We start from the raw sequence: 19,714 nt of genomic DNA, 5'->3' as shown, positions 1-19,714 counted from the left end.
GAAAGGAGGAAATTTCACATATATATGTAATATACTGTATATTTCTAATGAAATATTTCAATATTACAAAATTTATACCCACATGCCTTCATGTAGATGTAAAATATTAAGTTTTCTGTATCTGTTTCAAATTTTTTTTAGAAACTAAAATGTCGCAGATGTTGTTGAAGACACCTTCTATTCCTCTTCCTTCCTCTCCAGGGGTAACTAGTACTTTTAAGTAGTTATGTATCCTTTCTATGTGGATGCAATTTTGTTACTAATGCATCTATGCACTGTAGAGTATATTTGGAACTTTTTTATTTAAATGGTTATCATCCTGTGCATCTTTTTTTAACTGGCATTTTTATGTTCAATAAAGATTTATTGGGAATGAGGCCAAGGTAACCATTTTTTTCTGCATGGAATTTTAAACTCCACAGGTGATTCTGGTTGGTAATGAGAGATGAGAATCATTCTTAGTCGGGCATATTGGCTCACGCCTGTAATCCCAGGAATTTGGGAGGCATAGGGGAATGGTTTCCCTGAAGTCAGGAGTTCAAGACCAGCCTGGCCAACATGGCGAAACCTCAACTCTACAAAAATAGAAAAATCAGCCAGCTGTGGTAGCATACACCTGTAGTCTCAACTACCAAAGAGGCTGAGGCAGCAGAATTGTTTGAACCCAGCCTGGGCAACCTGGTTGACAGAGCAAGACTCTGCCAAAAAAAAAAAAAAAAGGAAAGGGGAAGGGAAAACAGAGCTGAGAACCGAGAATCATTCTAGGTCTATGCATCATCCAAGAAGTCTTTCAGTGCTCCCAAATCTAGCTTTCCACCATGTGTCAGTTGCTGTCAGATTACCCATAATTCATTAAAAATTATTTTACAATACTTTCAACTCAGAAGCAAAAACCTTAATCAAACTAGGTTTGCACATGACTAAAAATAACAGCCAAACTATAAAACCAAATTTCTGGTGGAGAAAGGGGGTTGGTGTAGCTATACAGGGAAAGTAACTACATCTTGTGGTTAAGGTACTGTTGAACACCTTTATTGTGCTGGTAATTATGTTACCTCTATGTGAAATTGCATAAAGGTAAACATACACAGACAGGAATGCATGTATAACTGGTGAAATCTGAACAAGCTCTATGGATTGTACCAATGTCAATTTTCTGGTTTTCGTATAGTACTGTGCTGGTGTGGGATACTGATGCTGGCAAAGAGAGGCAAGGGGCTTTGGGGAGAGGTGTATGGGACTTCCCTGTCCATTTCTTTATTTACAACATCCTTTGAATCTATAATTATAAAAATAAAAATTAAATAAATTTTGACAATCTAAGTTCCTAAAGTACACTCAAGAAATTCTGCAGCCTTTTCAAGGTCAGATTCTGTATGCTACTACAATAAACATCGACTACATAAACAATATGCATTTTCAGGTAAACACAAGTAAAACCTGATGTAGATCTGCATAAATAAGAACAGCCACATTGGTGATGATCTGCAGTAAGAAAGAAATGTAAACCTTAACAGTTATTGGCCTATAAGCTATTATCTTTAGATTATTGTGTAGTCTTATCCTCATGGGACACTAGGATTTACCTCTGTTCACTACAAATAACCCTGCTTTCATTCCTATTTTAAGCCAGCAGGCTTGCCCCACTTTTTCAGATTCATTTCCTAATCTACTCACCTGCCTTGCCCATCATGAACAAGTAAAATACTGCTAAATAATTTATATTAAATGTTATTACCAAAAGTTATACATGCCTTTTCAACTGTTCCTTACTAGAACAAGTGATTTTATTTTAATGATCTGGTCAGGTTCTTTGAGATTATTCCTTCTGGTCTTTGATAGTCATAGAACTCACTTTCAAAGTATTAGCTAAGAACTGGCCCTCCTAGAACCAACTAAGTAGTAACCACTACCAGTGACAGTCAACAGAAACAATAACTGCTATAGCGGCATATGTTTTCCGTAAAGCAGTGCAAAATAGTTAAAAATAACCAACTTGCCTCCATGGAGAAACCCACCAACTATCTTTTATTACTCCAGCCATTTATTTTAAACTTTCAGAAAGCCTTGGGTCATAAGAAAAAAACATACCTAGGCACACACATGGAAAAAAAACACAGATGAAGCCTTACCTCTTCAGGCCACTAATCACAGTCTGTTTAAATATTAAAGGATTATCAATTTATACATCAAGGGAAAAAACATTTCATACCATGTATTGTCTACAATTTAGTCATCTACACCTTTTGCAGAGGGATTAGTCATAGGTCACTAAATAGTTATAAATTAGGCCGGGCGCGGTGGCTCAAGCCTGTAATCCCAGCACTTTGGGAGGCCGAGGCGGGTGGATCACGAGGTCGAGAGATCGAGACCATCCTGGTCAACATGGTGAAACCCCGTCTCTACCAAAAATACAAAAAATTAGCTGGGCATGGTGGCGCGTGCCTGTAATCCCAGCTACTCAGGAGGCTGAGGCAGGAGAATTGCCTGAACCCAGGAGGCGGAGGTTGCAGTGAGCCGAGATCGCGCCATTGCACTCCAGCCTGGGTAACAAGAGCGAAACTCCGTCTCAAAAAAAAAAAAAAAAAAAAAAATAGTTATAAATTTCTGTGACACTTTTGAGAGGCTGTTATATGCTACACTGTGTGAGTACTTTTCAAGTAGTAGTTAACCTTCTAAGCATAACCATAAATGTGCTGCATGTATTAGGAACTCATCAAATATTTATGAATACATCATTTTCAAAATTCTATCCATACTACAGAAAAGGAAAATTTCACCATTTTTCTTCTTAAGCATTTTAGGTTTAAATCCTTTCAACACTAAGAGACTAAAGTTGGAAAACAGTCATGTGCCAAATACAGTATTTCAGTCAACAACAGATCATATATATATGACAGAGATCCCACAAGATTATAACGGAGCTGAAAAATTTCTATCACCTACTGATGTTTTCGCCTGTCTTAACATCATGGTGTAAGGCACTAGTACTCATATCTGTGGTACCGCCAGTGTAAACAAACCTACTGCACTGCCGGTCAAATAATGATAACAAATATGTTACTGGCTTATACATTTACTATACCAACCCTTCTTTTTTTTAATTTTATTTATTTTTTTTAATATACCACCCTTCTATCTTTACTTTAGAGTATTCTCCTACTATTTATTAAAAGAAAAAAGACCAGGTATGGTGGCTCACGCCTGTAGTCCCAGCACTTTGGGAGGCCGAAGTGGGTAGAGGTCAGGAGTTAGAGACCAGCCTGGCTAACATGGAGAAACCCCATCTCTACTAAAAATACAAAAATTAGCCCGGTGTGGTGGCAGGCGCCTGTAATCCCAGCTACTTGGGAGGCTGAGGCAGGAGAACTGCGTGAGCCCAGGAGACAGAGGTTGCAGTGAGCAGAGATTGAGCCACTGCACTCCAGCTTGGGCAACACAGCAAGACCCCACCTCGAATTCTGTTAAAAAAAGGTAACTGTAAAACAGCCCGAGAAAGGTCCTTCAGGAGGTATTCGATGAGAAGGCATTGTAGTCATAGAAGATGACAGCTCCATGCCTGTTAATTCCCCTGAAGACCTTCTAGTGGGACAAGAGGTGGAAGTAGAAGACAGTGACACTAAAGATCCTGACTTTGTGGAGGCCTCGGCGCGCGTGTGTGTGTGTGTTTGTGTGTTTGTGTGTGTGTGTGTGTGTCTCCATTTTTAACAAAAAAAGTTTTTAAAATAAGAAATGTTTGAAACAGTAAAAGGTTATAAGGATATGAAAGAAAATATGTACAGCTATATAATGTGTTTGTGTTTCAAGCTAAGTATGATTACAAAAGAATTGAGAACTTTAAAAGTTTTTAAGTTTATAAAGTAAAAAAGTTACAGTAAGCTAAAGCCAATTTATTACTGAAGAAAGATATTTCACAAATTTAGCGTAGCCCAAGTGTGCAGTGTTTACAAAGCCTGCAGTGTTGTACAGTAATGTCTTAGGACTTCGCATTCACTCACCACATACCCCCTTACTCAGCCAGAGCCACTTCCGGACCTGCAAGCCCCATTCGTGTTAAATGCCCTCTACAGGTGGACCATTTTTTTATCTTTTATACTGCATTTTTACTGTACCTTTTCTAGGTTTAGATACGTTTAGATACCCAAAGACTTGCTGTTGTGTTACAATTGCCTACAGTATTCAGTACAGTAACATGGGTACAGGTTTGTAGCTTAGGAGCAACAGGCTCTACCATACAGCCTAGGTGTGTAGCAGGCTATAACATCTAGGTTTGTGTAAGTATGGTTAACTCAAACAACATGGGTTTGAACTGCACTGGTTCACCTATAATGCAGTTTTGTTTCAACCAAACACAGGATGAAAAACCCAATCCTGCAAATACAGAGGGCCAACTTCTGAATACTCAGTTTCCACAGCGCCAACTTCCGAACTTGAGTATTCAGGGATTTTGGTACATGTGGGGGTCCTGGCACCAACCTCCTATAGATACCAAGGGATAACTACACTATATGATGTTTGCATAATGATGAAATCACCTAAGGATGCATTTCTCAGAACTCTCAATCATTAAGCAGCTATAAGCATGACTATATAAAATACAATACTCTTTTTCTTTGAGACAGAGTCTTGCTCTGTTACCCAAGCTGGAGTGCAGTACCACAATCTCAGCTCACTGTAACCTCCGCCTCCCAGGTTCAAGCGATTCTCCTGCCTCAGTCACCTGAGTAGCAGGGATTACAGGTGCCCACCACCACACCCAGCTAATTTTTGTAAAATACAATACTCATTTCACACATCAGTTAAAGTAAAATAGATCTGCTGTCTAATCTTGCCAAGACATAAAACTAATTTATTTAAAAAATAATAGCTAACATTTATTAAGCACCCACTATGGACAATATGCTAAGCACTTTACACACAATATGAGATGTAATCTTTAAATTCTGAGGCAAGCACTATCTACCATTTTACACTTGTGGCAAGGAAAATAAATAACTAAGGTCCAAGGCCAGACATGGCTGGTAATTAGCACCGTCTCTACTCTTTCTTACACTGTCATCCATAAAATAAGCTTCTTATGCTTGCACATACTTAAATATTTACTATGCACCTAAGCATGTGTTAGGCACTGCATTCAGCATTAAGAATACACAGTGGTTGCCCTTAAAGAGAAGAGTTAATTGTGAAGAAAGGACAGGAAAACATTTAAAGAGATTTGCAAAGCAATGAGATTGTTTATGGGAGCTAATAATTAGCAGTAACTCTGATGATGATGATGATGATGAGAAAATGATGAAAATGATGATGATAATAATGGCAGCGATAGCCCTTAACATAACACATGTAGAGCACTCACTATGTATTTGCCACTGCAAGTTTTATTATCCCTCTTCTACAGATAAAGAAATGGAGGTAAAACAAAGGTAAGTGATTTATCCAAGGTCTTGCATCACTAAAAGAATTTGAGCTGGGCATGGTGGCACATCCCTGTAGTCCTAGGCATGAGGATTAGGCCAGAGGATCACTTGAGCCCAGGAGTTTGGGGCTGTAGTGCGCTATTGGTGCCACTGCACTTCAGCTTTGCTAATTGAGCAAGACCCCATCTCTTTGAAAAATATATATATATATACAATTTAAATCCAGGTGTGTCTGACTGAGGCCCATGTTCTCAAATAATTACTCTCCACAGCCTCTTAGCAAAGGTGAAAAGGCCTCTCAGAAGTCCCCTTGGCTAAATCTTTAAAGATAAAACAGAAGCTGGTCAGGTTGAGGGACAAGATTCTATGCAGGGCCAGGCACAGTGGCTCATGCCTATAATCCCACCTCTTTGTGGAACACTTGAGGCCAGGAGTTTGAGGCCACAGTGAGCACTGATTGGACTACTGCACTCTAGCCTGGACAACAGAGTAAGACCTTATCCCTAAAAACGTAAAAAAAAAAAAATTACGCACAGAAGCAAGCAAAGAGCCCATTCACAGACATAAAACATTCTAGGGACTACAAGTATGCCTTCTTAACCAAAGTGCTTAAGACCAGAAGCATTTCAGATTTTGGATTGTTTCAGATTTGGGAATATCTGCATAGACATAATGAGATATGTTGGGAATGGAACCCAAGACTAAACACAAAATTCATTTATGTTCCATATACACTTTATATACAGAATGTGAAGGTAATTTTCTAAATATTTTTAACAACTTTGTGCATGAAACAAATGTGAATACACCGAATGATTAGAAAGCAAATGTGTCATTATCACAGCCACCGATGTTGATAATCTGTGGCTGCCTGACATCACCATCACACTGTGCATGGAAAAGACATATTGCAACCAAAGGGAGCAGAGAGGGTCTTTTTTCCCTTGGGGACACTGAAGAAACTTTGGGTTATGCCCCCAGGTTTTTATTACAATCCATCACATGAGATCAGGAATGAAAACATCCACTTGTGATATCATCTGACACTTAAAAAGCTTCAGATTTTGGATTAGGAACACTCAACCTGTAGTATTAAACTAGGGTGGGGACCGGGTGTGGTGGCTCACACCAGTAATCCCAGCACGTTGGGAGGCTGAAGAGGGCAGATCACCTGAGGTCAGGAGTCTAGACCAGCCTGGCCAACAGGGTGAAACCCCATCTCTACTAAAAATACAAAAATTAGCTGGGTGTGGTGGTGTGCCTGTAATCCCAGCTACTCAGGAGGCTGAAGCAGGAGAATCGCTTGAACCTGGGAGGCAGAGGCTGCAGTGAGCAGAGATTGTGCCACTGCACTCCAGCCTGGGTGACAGAGCAAGACTCTATCTCAAAAATAAATAAAGTAGGTTGGCAATGAGGTGTATGAAACGAGAAGGAAGAAGTGGAACAAAAGGCTAGAGAAGTTTAGCATGCAGGGTACTGCCCATCAACAAAGTTAGAGCTTATTCCACAGGCAGGAAACGCTCATGAAGGATTCTGAGCGCAAGAATGACCCTTGACATTGTTTACAGATCACGAAGACAGCACAGAGAGATTACATACTCTCAGCAAGAGGCACCTGCAATGGCACAGCAAAAGGTTTAAGAGAAGGATGAAGAAGAGGATATGTACAAACCAAAGGTTCACAGCATTTAGTCTGGTGGGACTGGACAGGCAGTGAAAGGGAGAAGCAAGAGTTTGGCCTGATTCCCAGGCTCACCATCTGAGCCAGTGACTTAATGGGTAAGTGATGCAATTAACAAGAATGGGAAATACACTTAGCAAATCCTTTCTTTCTCCTCTACTCAATAGTGTTCTTCATATTTATTTTATCACACTACCTCCCTTTTTTTTCACTTCAATCTCTTCAATAAAATAGCATAAAAATGGTCGTTTAACTTTCCACATCATCTATCTGGATAACATTTGAATTTTCTGTAATTTCAGAATAGGTTTATAAGCGTATAGTCTTGCTGTCCCCTTAGTGAAATCTCTGTCAACAGCCCCAGCAGTTTTCAACTATCCCTCTTCCTTTTCTAGATTGTATGTCTTTCAGTTCTCTGGCCCTTCCAGTTTGCCCATCTTCCCTCTACTCCTTAGTCAAGTATACTTTCTTTCTCCATCCCGACTTCTGTATGTCTTTCCGAGCCCCATCATGAAGCTGAAACAACTACTTTTTCTGCTAAACAAGTTGCTTCCACTTCACATCAGCTATAATATACTTTAAGGCTCATTTACTTCTTTTCAGTTTTCCCCCATTAAGACACTAATGAATCCTTAGATATGATGACAGCCTTTCCTAAACCTAGCTGTAGCTGTTCTGAGACATTTCTTTCATTTTTCTGTTTTTTTTTTTTTGTTTGTTTGTTTGGTTTTTTTTTGAGATGGGGTCTCAGTCACCTAGGCTGGAGTGTAGCACCATCTTGGCCTACTGCAACCTCCACCTCCTGGATCAGGTGATCCTCCCACCTCAGCCTCCCGAGTAGCTGGGACCATGAGTGCAGGCCACCACACCCGGCTTTTTTTTAATTTTTTGTAGAGATGGAGATTCAGCATGTTGCCAGGCTAATCTCAAACTCCTGAGCTCAAGTGATCCACCCACCTTGGCCTCCCAAAGTACTGGGATTACAGGCATGAACCACTGAACCCGGCCAAGGCTTTCTTAATTGTACTTTTTTCTCCCTAACTTAATTTTTTAAAAAAAAGAGATGGGCTCTTACTCTATCACCCAAGCTGAAGCACAGTGATGAAATCATAGTTCATTGAAGCTTTGGAACTCCTGGGCTCAAGCAATCCTCCTGCCTCAGCCTTTCAAACAACTGGGACTATGGCAAGCGCCACAATGCCTGGGTCTCCCCAACTTCGTATTTTGAAAAACTGAAATCTATTTAAAAAGTAAAAGGATCATAAAATGAACACCCAGGCCGGTTGCGGTGGCTGATGCCTGTAATCCCAGCACTTTGGGAGGCTGAAGTGGGTGGATCATGAGGTCAGGAGTTTGAGACCAGCCTAGCCAACCTGACAAAACCCTGTATCTACTAAAAATACAAAAATTAGCCAGGCATGGTGGCAGGCACCTATAATCCCAGCTAATGGGGTGGTGGAGGCAGAATTGCTTGAACCTGGGAAACGGAGGTTGCAGTGAGCTGAGACCGCACCATTGCACTCCAGCCTGGGCTACAGAGCAAGATTCCATCTCAAAAAAAAAAAAAAAAAAAAAAAAAGCCAGGCGCGGTGGCTCAAGCCTGTAATCCCAGCACTTTGGGAGGCCGAGGCGGGTGGATCACGAGCTCGAGAGATCGAGACCATCCTGGTCAACATGGTGAAACCCCGTCTCTACTAAAAATACAAAAAAATAGCTGGGCATGGTGGCACGTGCCTGTAATCCCAGCTACTCAGGAGGCTGAGGCAGGAGAATTGCCTGAACTCAGGAGGCGGAGGTTGCGGTGAGCCGAGATCGCGCCATTGCACTCCAGCCTGGGTAACAAGAGCGAAACTCCATCTCAAAAAAAAAAAAAAAGAACACTCATGTGCTCTTACCTAGATTCGCCACAGTAAACGTTTTGCCACTTTTGCTTATCTCTACAAATATATGTTTTTTTGAACAATTTAAAAGCAAATTGCAAACATCACATTTCAATATAAATACTTCATCAGGTACTGCCTAAAAATAATACCATTTTCCTATATAACCGCCATATATGTGTATATAATACCATATATCACATTCGAGACATTTACAATGATATTGTGTAATATATACTCCATGTTCATATCTTCCGAGTTATCCACAAAATATCCTCTATAGTTTTTTATTTTCTTAATCAAGACTTGACACTGTACTTGACTGACATTTCTCTTTCAACTTCTTTCATATAGAATAGTCTTCCTGCCCTTTTTGTTTTCTTTTTCATCACTTTGACATTTTTAGAGTTCAGGCCAACTGTCTTGCACAAAGTCCCACAAGCTGGATTTGTCTGATTGTCTACTATAATTAGGTTCAGCTTAAATTAAACACTTTTAGCAAGAATGCTACATAGGTAATGACTGAATGGATTTTTTAAAATTAGATGGAGTCTCGCTCTGTCACTCAGGCTGGGGTGCAGTGGCGCCATCTCGGCTCACAGCAACCTCTGCCTCCTGGGTTCAAGCAATTCTCCTGCCTCAGCCTCCTGAGTAGCTGGAATTACAGGTGCACGCCACCATGACTGGCGAATTTTTGTATTTTTCATAGAGATGGGGTTTCACCATGTTAGCCAGGCTGGTCTCAACTCCTGACCTCGTGATCCGCCCACCTTGGCCTCCCAAAGTGCTGGGATTACAGGTGTGAGTCACTGCACGCAGCCTACTAAATGAATTATTAAAATATCTCTCAGTGTTTGTTCATTTAGAATAAACACTCTTGGGCTGACATTGTCTAGATGCTGCAAAAACAAAGCCTTAATTGTTAGCAATTAGTAAATCTAATCATGATCATCAAAGAAACACATTGTCTTGTCCAGTCATCCAATATATCTTTCTGCGCCCAATTTGGAGATCCTGGTTACCAAGTTATACCCTTTTCTAACAACAAGCAAAGACTCAAGAAACTAAAAGAGGCTGGGCGCGGTGGCTCAAGCCTGTAATCCCAGCACTTTGGGAGGCCGAGGCGGGTGGATCACGGGGTCAAGAGATCGAGACCATCCTGGTCAACGTGGTGAAACCCTGTCTCTACTAAAAATACAAAAAATTAGCTGGGCATGGTGGCGCGTGCCTGTAATCCCAGCTACTCAGGAGGCTGAGGCAGGAGAATTGCCTGAACCCAGGAGGCGGAGGTTGCGGTGAGCCGAGATTGCGCCATTGCACTCCAGCCTGGGTAACAAGAGCGAAACTCCTTCTAAAAAAAAAAAAAAAAAAAAATTCCAGGATAATCTAATGTGCCAACAAAACAAAATTGAGTATTTCGAACTAACAGTTCTCTCTGTATTCATCTAGATAACTAGGTAGAACATAAAGATAAGTAAGAAATATGGCACTTAGGTTAGGTTGAAAGTTTTAGGCCTCAGGTTTGAAATTTAAAATGCTGCTAAATTTTAACATTCAACTATAAAAGGCAGGGTGCAGTGGCTCATACCTGTAATCCCAGCACTTTGGGACACCAACAAAGCAAGAGGATCACTTGAGGTGAGGAGTTCGAGACCAGCCTGGACAACATGGTAAAACTCTGTCTCTATAAAAAATACAAAAATTAGCTGGGCATGGTGGTACATGCCTGTAGTCCCAACTACTTGGGAGGCTGAGGTGGATCACCTGAGCCCAGGAGGCTGAAGCTGCAGTGAGCCGTGATCATGCAACTGCACTCCAGCCTGGGCAACAGAGCAAGACCCTGTCCCCACCAAAAAAAAACAAAAAAAAACAAAAAAAACTATAAAAGAGTATTATAATCTAGTAATGATTGCACTAAAGGATGGTAATGATTGTAAGACATCCTTTTATTTCCACTAGTCACTTAGTAATTAAGTAGCAGCAAAGTTCCAAAACGACTACAAATCCCAGAATTAACTGAATCATTCTGTCTCTAACGGATATGTGTCTAAAAATTAGCTTTTTTTTTTTTTGTAAGACAGAGTGTCACTCTTGTCACCCAGACTGGAGTGCAGTGCCACAATCTCAGCTCACCGCAACTTCCACCTCTCAGATTCAAGCTATTCTCCTACCTCAGCCTCCTGAGTAGCTGAGGCTACAGGTGTGCACCACCATGCCTAGCGAATTTTTGTATTTTCAGTAAAGACAGTGTTTCACCATGCTGGCCAGGCTGATCTCTAACTTCTGACCTCAGGTGATTCACCCACCTCAGCTTCCGAAAGTACTGGGATTATAGGCGTGAGTCACCATGCCTGGCCTAAAAATGAGCTTTTTCAAAAAATGCTACCTTAATGGAAAGATACTCAATTCCTAGTATCAAATACTGCTTGGGAAAAGGTCTTTAATTAATTATTTCACTTTAAGTAAGTCCTTAGCATTTTTCTCTCAAAGAATCCCATTTTTTTTCACTTTACAGTAAAGATGTGATTAGTATGTCACTTCACAAATACGATGTTAGAAGCCAGAATAATGGTTACAAGTGTCATATTTTTCCCACTGTTGCCCATTTAGGGATGGAAAGCAGTGACTGAAAGTGAACTCATGCTTGTTTCTGGGGTTCTGGTAATCTGTTTCTTACTTTGGTTGAGCAGTTACATGGGCATTTGGGTACTAAATTTGTAAAAACTCACTAAGCTGTACATTTATAATTTGTATATTTTCCCATATATACTCCAGTAGAAGTTATGGTACACTAAAAATTACATAAGGCAAAAAAAATTTTTAATCCCATTTTAAAATGCAAAAAAAGAGATAAAGCTTAATTATCAAATGTTAGACCATAAATGAAGCTTTGATCACAACCAATAAGATATAGGTAAGAAAGAATACTTTATCCTTGCTCAAAAAAAAAAAAAAAAAAATGAAGTGTTTAAATTAAGATGCCCTTTCAGAGGTTGCAGACTTCTACTCAGAGGTATGAATCTCAATTAGCACTAATTTTGAATGCTTCGAAAGTTTGGCAGCTTGTTAACTATAATAATAAATGAAGCATAAATTAAACAAATACTGTTGAAAAATCCAGGAGATACCAACTTTAAAACATATTCACACTGAAAATTTATACTTGAAAATGTTTCTTCTGGGTTGGTATTGTATCAAATGACTAAGCGTGCCCCACTGAAAATGTAAAGAACCAAAATATTAATATAAGCACTTTTTAATTTTTTTCAATTTTTTTTTTAAAGACGGGGTTTCACCAAGTTGGTCAGGCTGGTCTTGAACTCCCGACCTCAGGTGATCCACCCGCCTTGGCCTCCAAAGTGCTTGGATTACAGGCATGAGCCACCACACCCAGCAATATAAGCACTTTGAAACCACTATGGAAATATTTAGGTAAAATAACAATATTTATGTTAAAATAATATGAAATATTTGTATAACAAAAGCTTGAATATGTGTGATCCATTTTCCTTTGAATTCAAAATATACCTGCAGATGGAAATACACAAAGGTATTAGAAGCAGTTATTTCTGGTTGGAAGGAATATGAAGTCTTAGTTTTCTTCCCTTTCTGACTTTCAAATTGTGTAAGTAGCAGGATTACGCTTATATTTAAGAGAAAAAATTTTAAATCCTCGGTAAATCCATTCTCGATATAAAAAAGGGAGAGGGGGGTGAGAGCTGTGGAAAGAAATTAGGTATAGCACCAGAGACTGAAATTGGGTTCAGGGTATGCTTGTAGAAATAGCAATTTTTCGCAGGGCGCGGTGGCTCACGCCTGTAATCCCAGCACTTTGGGAGGCCGAGGCCGGTGGATCACAAGGTCAAGAGATCAAGACCATCCTGGTCAACATGGTGAAACCCTGTCTCTACCAAAAATACAAAAAATTAGCTGGGCATGGTGGCGCGTGCCTGTAATCCCAGCTTCTCAGGAGGCTGAGGCAGAAGAATTGCCTGAACCCAGGAGGCGGAGGTTGCGGTGAGCCGAGATCGCGCCATTGCACTCCAGCCTGGGTAACAAGAGCAAAACTCCGTCTCAAAAAAAAAAAAAAGAAAAGAAAAAAAGAAATAGCAATTTTTCTCCACACTAATGTTAATATCTTTTAAGAAAGCCATAAGCACAATATTCCCAGTGCCAGGATATTAAGGAAACAGTCGCCTCCCATGTGTGGTAAAAATGGCACAGTACTCTGTGAATGCACAATATATGTGAATTCTAAGAGAAAGGGAGAAATGTATCAGCACCTTACTGAAAATAAATCTGACTTTTCTATTAAACCCCATCTGGCCATCAAATAACAAACTGAAGACAACAGATTCTCCATATTAATCATTTAATTCCTACTGAAATCTCCTTGTTGCTACTGAAAAGATTCATTCCAGGGGAATAAACTGCTTTTATAAAAATCACTGTTAAAGAAAAAATATGTCCTCAAACAGGAAAAGAAACTTGGAAACTAGAAAAAAAAGTAAAGCAGAAAGAATACCACAATTTAATCATCTGAGTTCCTAGTGCCCCAATGCATACAAACTGCTATAGAGACTCAGAGAAATGCTACTTTAAAAGCAAAGAAGAAATGAATGAGTAACCTACCAGGGTACACTGCAGATGGCACTCAGTAAACATTTAATGAATGAGCAAAATCATAAGAATGTTTAAACATAAACACCTTCAACAGACAGAGGAGAAATTTACTGCCTGGGAAGTACCAGACAGAAGTGTGCTGGTCTCTTCACATTGTTACTGATGAGATTTCACCCACATATCCATGATGTTGTAGAACAGGTATTCTCCTGACTAGGAACAGTTTCATAGCTTGTAATTTCACATACTTTCTAATTCTGATATTTTAAAATGTTAATGATTTCTCTACTAACCACTTCTGTAGTAAGCAGTCTTTTACCAACCTACTATCATGTTTCACAGTACTATCTTAACTTGAGCTTTTCACATCCTTTATGTCATTTGCATGACCCAGGCTAAACAGGGAAGGTATTATTAACCTTATTTTACAGATGAGATTTTCTTTTTTTCTGAGACTGAGTTTCACTCTTATTGCCCAGGGTAGAGTGCAGTGGTGGACCTTGGCTCACTGCAACCTCTGCCTCCCAAGTTCAAGCGATTCTCCTGCCTCAGCCTCCCAAGTAGGTGGGATTACAGGTGCCTGCCACAATACACCTGGTTAATTTTTTTTTTTTTTTTTTTTTTTTGTATTTTTGGTAGAGAGAGTTTCACCATGTTGGCCAAGCTGGTCTCAGACTCCTGACCTCAGATGATCCACCCACCTCGGCCTCCCAAAGTGCTGGGATTACAGGTGCGAGCCACTATGTCCAGCGTACAGATGAGATTATTAAAGCAAAAAAAAAAAAAAAAAGTTAAAAAGAAAAAAGTTTTTTTAAAAAAAATTTTTTTTTTTTTAAAGGCAAAGTCACAAATGAGTTCCAGAAGCAGGAGTAAAAACAAGATTTTCTGGCCAGTAATCTAAGTCTTTCAACTTAAGAAAGCTGCTGTTTAAAGGACACTTAAAACACAAATCACTACCAAGTACTCAGTCTTCTCCAAAATTTGCTCAAACAAAACAATTAGGTACCCTTTAAAGTTAACAGGAAATGACAGAACCAAAAAAAACTGGGGTGTGGTATCACTTCTGAAAAAGCTTTCAAGCTGTGAATAAACCCACAGCTCTGGCTAAACAGTATAGCACTGGACCAGGGTTTAGTACCCAATACAACGGACCTTAGCTATGCACACAGTGACACCTCATTTTTTTCAACTATTTCAAACTCTGGAAAACCCTGAAAAAAGCAACAGAAGTCACTATAAAGCCACAAATGCTGTGGTCAAGCTCTTAGGCTCTCCTTTTATATAGGAGAGAAATCCACACATTCTAAAGGCCTGAAATTATTTGTTTCATTTATTTAAGAGCAATCTTAAAAGTACACAACATTCAGTAATTCATTTTGGTAAAGAACAAATTTGCATCCTACAGGATATGATGATGGTGTTTATTTAATCATGAACCTCACTATCGCCTAAGCTGGAATGCAGTGGCACCATTTGGGCTCACTGCAACCTCTGTCTTCCAGGTTCAAGCGATTCTCCTGCCTCAGCCTCCTGAGTAGCTGGGATTACAGGTGCCCACCACCATGCCCAGTTAATTCTTGTGTGTTTAGTAGAGATGAGGTTTCGCCATGTTAGCCAGGCTGGTTTCGAACTCCCGACCTCAGGTGATCTGCCCATGTGGGCCTCCCAAAGGGCTGGGGTTACATGCATGAGCTACCACGCCCGCTCCCAGCCCCTGCATTTTAACAGTTTTATTTTATTATATTTTTATTTTACTATGTTTAAGGGTCATTTAAATTTTTTAAATTTTCTTTTGATCTTATGCCATGTTATGGTGGAAATTACACAGTGCAATGGTGATTAGATAGTGAGGTTCCTGAAGGCTGCCACTAAGCTTCACTAAGATCCTATTTACTCTGACTTGACCCACAGTTCTGGCTTATCTGGTTTCCCTGCCTCCTTCAGCTTAGATGTAGCAGGTTAGAAGGCAGTAAGGGCATATTTTGACAGAAAACAGTATTGGAGAGAGAAACTAAAAGCAGACAAAACACTGAACTGGTACAGCAGTGTGGAGTCATTTTAGTACAGGACGAAACTGCCAACACCCTTATACAGCAGAACGCACCGGCCATATTAAGAGCACAGTACAGAAATTAATGTACATAATGATGACCTTGATTCCTCAAAAAGGTTATGTTTAGTACACTCTGAATCTCAAGAGAGGGTTATATACTTATTATAGGGTATCCACTATTAATATGAAGAATCGCATTTAAATGGTCAAAATAATGTAGCTGTTTAGGGTATAATGCCAGTTATATGAACAATTCAGTTAAACCTCTAATGATATCATACAAATGCTAAGTAGATAAACCTCAAAAATCCCATTATAATTTTGTCGTATAGATAATTAACATTTATGAGGCTGATTTGAGATGGGGGAAATCTAAATTATACACTAAAATTCTTCCCCCTCCCTGAACATGCAATAGGGTTTCACCTTTTAAAAATGTATTCCCATCACCAATCTTAGTTGCCTTTTTCCTTCTAATACCAAAATGAAAAAGAAGGAAAGTATTTTAATAATTATCCCCACTGTCACACTAACCCCTGCATCCAAAGGCCACTAACACTGCTGGTCCAAGTCTATTCCCTTCTTACAAAATAGCGCTTTCAAACCGATTGTTAAACTCAGAGAGAAGGGTTGTGCCTAAGTCTTATGGCTGAATAAAAAGCAGCACATAAATTAGTGGTTATGTTTAATCCGTGTCCTTAGTTTAAAGGCAGAAACAACTATAACCTAAAACCCTACAAGATTTAGAACGAAAGGAGCACTTTACATTTTGTTCTTGTAACGACAGAAATCTAACCCAGGTACACATAGGAATCAGAAAACATCATTCTCCAAATCTATAACCAAAGTGAAAATAAAATACCAATACCATGTTAAGAGCTCTGTAAACTTATTTTAAACATCATATAATGGATTTATCTGACTTCACCATACTAAGTTTATTTCGCTAATGGCAGTGACTTACAATGATCTAGAGAAAGTGGGTCAAAAGGCACATGGTATACGTCCTAAAAAAGGGTGGGGAGCGGGTGTCAAGAAAGATCTAATCTTAAAAGAAAGATGTGACTTGGAAGAGTCGACTCAACTCCCTGCCCACACCACCCCAGATGGCTTCCCCAGAGTCGTTTCTTAAAGAGAAAAAAAAGAGAGGGATCTGGGCCCTTTGGGGGTAGTGGGAGAAGTCCCTACTGCACCCTGAACGCTTCGGGAAGGAACCTGGCAATGACGGCCAGGCAGCCGGCCAGGTGCAGCAGAAAACGCCGGGTCCGGGGGGGGCCGCTCCCGGGGCTGCCGCCCGGCCCCGTCCACACCCCTCCGAGCCCTCCCAGGGTGGGCGCAGCCCGGCCCCAGCCTCCCTCCGCCCCGAGCCGCCGCCCAGTCGAGGGCCGTTTCCCGCGGGTCCCGGAGGAAAGCCCGGCCCACCAGGCACCTTTGATGACGCGGTCGGTGGTGGAGAGGTGGAAGCGCCTCCCGGACATGGTCCCCAAGGCCTCCTCCCGGCTCCGGGAGCCTGCCCGACGTGCGTCTTCGCAGCGGCCGCCGCCTTCTCCTCGGGCTGCCTCAGCTGCCCGGAGCCGTCAGCCCGCAGTGCCCGGCCCCGGCTCCTCAGCACTGCCAGAGCACCAAAAGGGCGCGGCCGCCGCAGCGCCGGCCTCCGACGCCACTGACAGGACGCGGGTCCACCAGCCGCTCTCTTCCGAGGTGCCAGCGGCTAAGGCCGGGAACACCGACTCGGGAGCGACCGTGACCGCGGCTGAGGAAGGAGACCCGGACGGCCGCCGCCGCTCGCGGTTCCGGCCCTCGTGCGCGCACGCGCGCCCTCGCGCGCCGCTCTCACAACTTCTCAGCGGCCGCGCGCGCCCCCCCTGCCGCGCCGAGGCCCAGCGCGCGCCCCGCTGCCCAGGCCTCCCGCCCCGAGCCCCGCCCTCCCCGCGCTTCCGCCTTCCCGGGAGGCCGTCGGCCTCGGCGCACGCGCGCCTCTTCGCTCCTCCGCCTGCGGGTTCTTGCTGCCAACCGCCCGTTTTCCCTTCTCTGCCAGCCCTCCTCTTAGTCGGCCCTTCTCTCCTGGCTGCCCCGGCCGGGGCCAGAGCGCCTGAAACCAGTCCGCGTGGCTCGCGCGGGGAGGCCGGCCAGGCCGCGGCCATCTTGCGACCCGCCCCTACGGCCTCGCAGCTGCTCTGCGCCACCTCCCGTGACCCCCTCGTCGAGAGCCCCTCATCTCCCGGGCCTCCCCCACAAGCAACCTCCCTCCTCATTTCAGGGTCTCCCACCTGTTTTGTCTCTAGGAGTCCAGCCGCGCTCCTTCAGCTTTGGTCATTTGGCAAATGACCAGACCCACACATTTAAACCCCCTCACTTCATCTTTCCCGCGTGTTGAGTGCAGTTGGTACAGTAGAAGGACATTCGTGTACATCCTGGTTGCGGTCCAGTCGCTAAGGCGGGGTGGCAGGGGGAGCTCCGTTTCCGAGCGAGGCCCTGCTGCCTCCTCACTTCCTTTCCACATCCCAGATAAGGGAGAGCTCTGCTCCTGGGACCCCCGGGCCGGACCTCCTCGGCCACAGGAACTGACTTCCTCCAGTGCGCTGGGTGCCACCTGCCCAACTAGAAGGCCCCCTTTTCTTTCCCCTAACACAGTACCCCTGCCTCCCCGGCCCGGGCTGGCTGAGGAACCTCATGGGCAAGTCCCTAGAGAGTTAACCATCTGCTTATCTCGAGGTTAAAAACTGACCTACATCTGCCCTTAAAACTGTAAACCTAGAATAGAAACTGGCTCCTACCGCCCTCTCAGTGAGTACAGTACCCGGCAAAGTCAAAAGGATTTTGACTTTTAGAAATGCAAATGAAATATTGAAACTGATGTGCAACAAAACAGATGCAAGTTACAGGCAAAACCAGTCTTTTTTTTTTTTTTTTTTTTTTTGAGACGGAGTTTCGCTCTTGTTACCCAGGCTGGAGTGCAATGGCGCGAAGTCTCGGCTCACCGCAACCTCCGCCTCCTGGGTTCAGGCAATTCTCCTGCCTCAGCCTCCTGAGTAGCTGGGATTACAGGCACGCACCACCATGCCCAGCTAATTTTTTGTATTTTTAGTAGAGATGGGGTTTCACCATGTTGACCAGGTTGGTCTCGATTTCTCGACCTCGTGATCCACCCGCCTCGGCCTCCCAAAGTGCTGGGATTACAGGCTTGAGCCACCGCGCCCGGCCACAAAACCAGTCTTAACAATTCCCACAGTGACAATGAGTAGTCACATGTGGCTATGTAAATTTAAATAATTCCATTCCTCTAGGGGACTAGGCACATTTCAAGTGTTCAAGAGCTACGTGCGGCTACCTTATTGGACATCACAGAAAAGGACATTTCTGTCATCCAGAAAATTATATTGGACAGCTCCTAGCTAAAAGATTATAGGATTAAGCGTAAATCTCCAATAATCTAAATATAGTATAAATCTATAGATTTATGTGTAGGCGGTCTGGGGATATATATAATACTGGAATCAGACCCTGAATTGTCCGTTGGAATTTTGACCGTAGGTCTTTAATGGTAACCTCAGGAGGCAAGAAGACTTTAGGGACTGAATAGAACTTGGTTTTGTTTTCATGGTCCTTGAGGTTTCCACCCAAGAGAATTCTTCGGATAACCTGAGGAAGTTCTTCATTTAAAAAGTAACCAGAACTATATGCCTATCAAATCATATATCTAACGGTCAGAGGCTAAAATACATCTGGAAGAACCTCAACAGAATAGCTAAAAATGAAAAGTTTAAGAAATTTCAGGCCGGCCACAGTGGCTTATACCTGTAATCCCAGCACTTTGAGAGGCTGAGGTGGGCGGATCACCTGAGGTTAGGAATTAGAGACCAACCTGGCCGACGTGGCAAAAACCCATCTCTGCTAAAAATACAAAAATTAACTGGGCATGGTGGCGGGCTTAGGAGGCTGAGGTAGGAGACTAGCTTGGACCTCGCCGCGAGCCAAGATAGTGCCACCACACTCCAGCCTGGGCACAGAGCAACTCCGTCTCAAAAACAAAACAAATAAACAAAAACAGATAATAGCT

At 42.4% G+C, this 19,714-nt stretch overlaps 1 protein-coding gene across 4 annotated transcripts in view; it reads right to left on the bottom strand.

Annotated features, from left to right (window-relative positions):
- The window catches only part of PPP3CC (protein phosphatase 3 catalytic subunit gamma), a 99,517-nt gene extending 81,997 nt beyond the window's left edge, over positions 1 to 17,520 (bottom strand). For 2 of the 4 annotated variants that reach the window (XM_003937162.4, XM_010347711.3), the window contains exon 1: positions 17,084 to 17,520. In XM_003937162.4, the coding sequence (XP_003937211.1) occupies positions 17,084 to 17,132 (49 nt within the window). In that variant the 5' untranslated portion in view covers positions 17,133 to 17,520. The remainder of the gene's footprint in view (positions 1 to 17,083) is intronic. The other 2 variants (XM_003937161.4, XM_003937160.4) reach the window with 2 other exon arrangements.
- Between the last annotated feature and the right edge of the window lie 2,194 nt (positions 17,521 to 19,714).

Source organism: Saimiri boliviensis, chromosome 13 (assembly GCF_048565385.1).
Source record: "Saimiri boliviensis isolate mSaiBol1 chromosome 13, mSaiBol1.pri, whole genome shotgun sequence".
NCBI classification, from domain to species: Eukaryota; Metazoa; Chordata; class Mammalia; order Primates; family Cebidae; genus Saimiri; species Saimiri boliviensis.
Note: the sequence above shows the minus strand (reverse complement) of the source record. Positions and strands in the feature narration are given on the sequence as shown.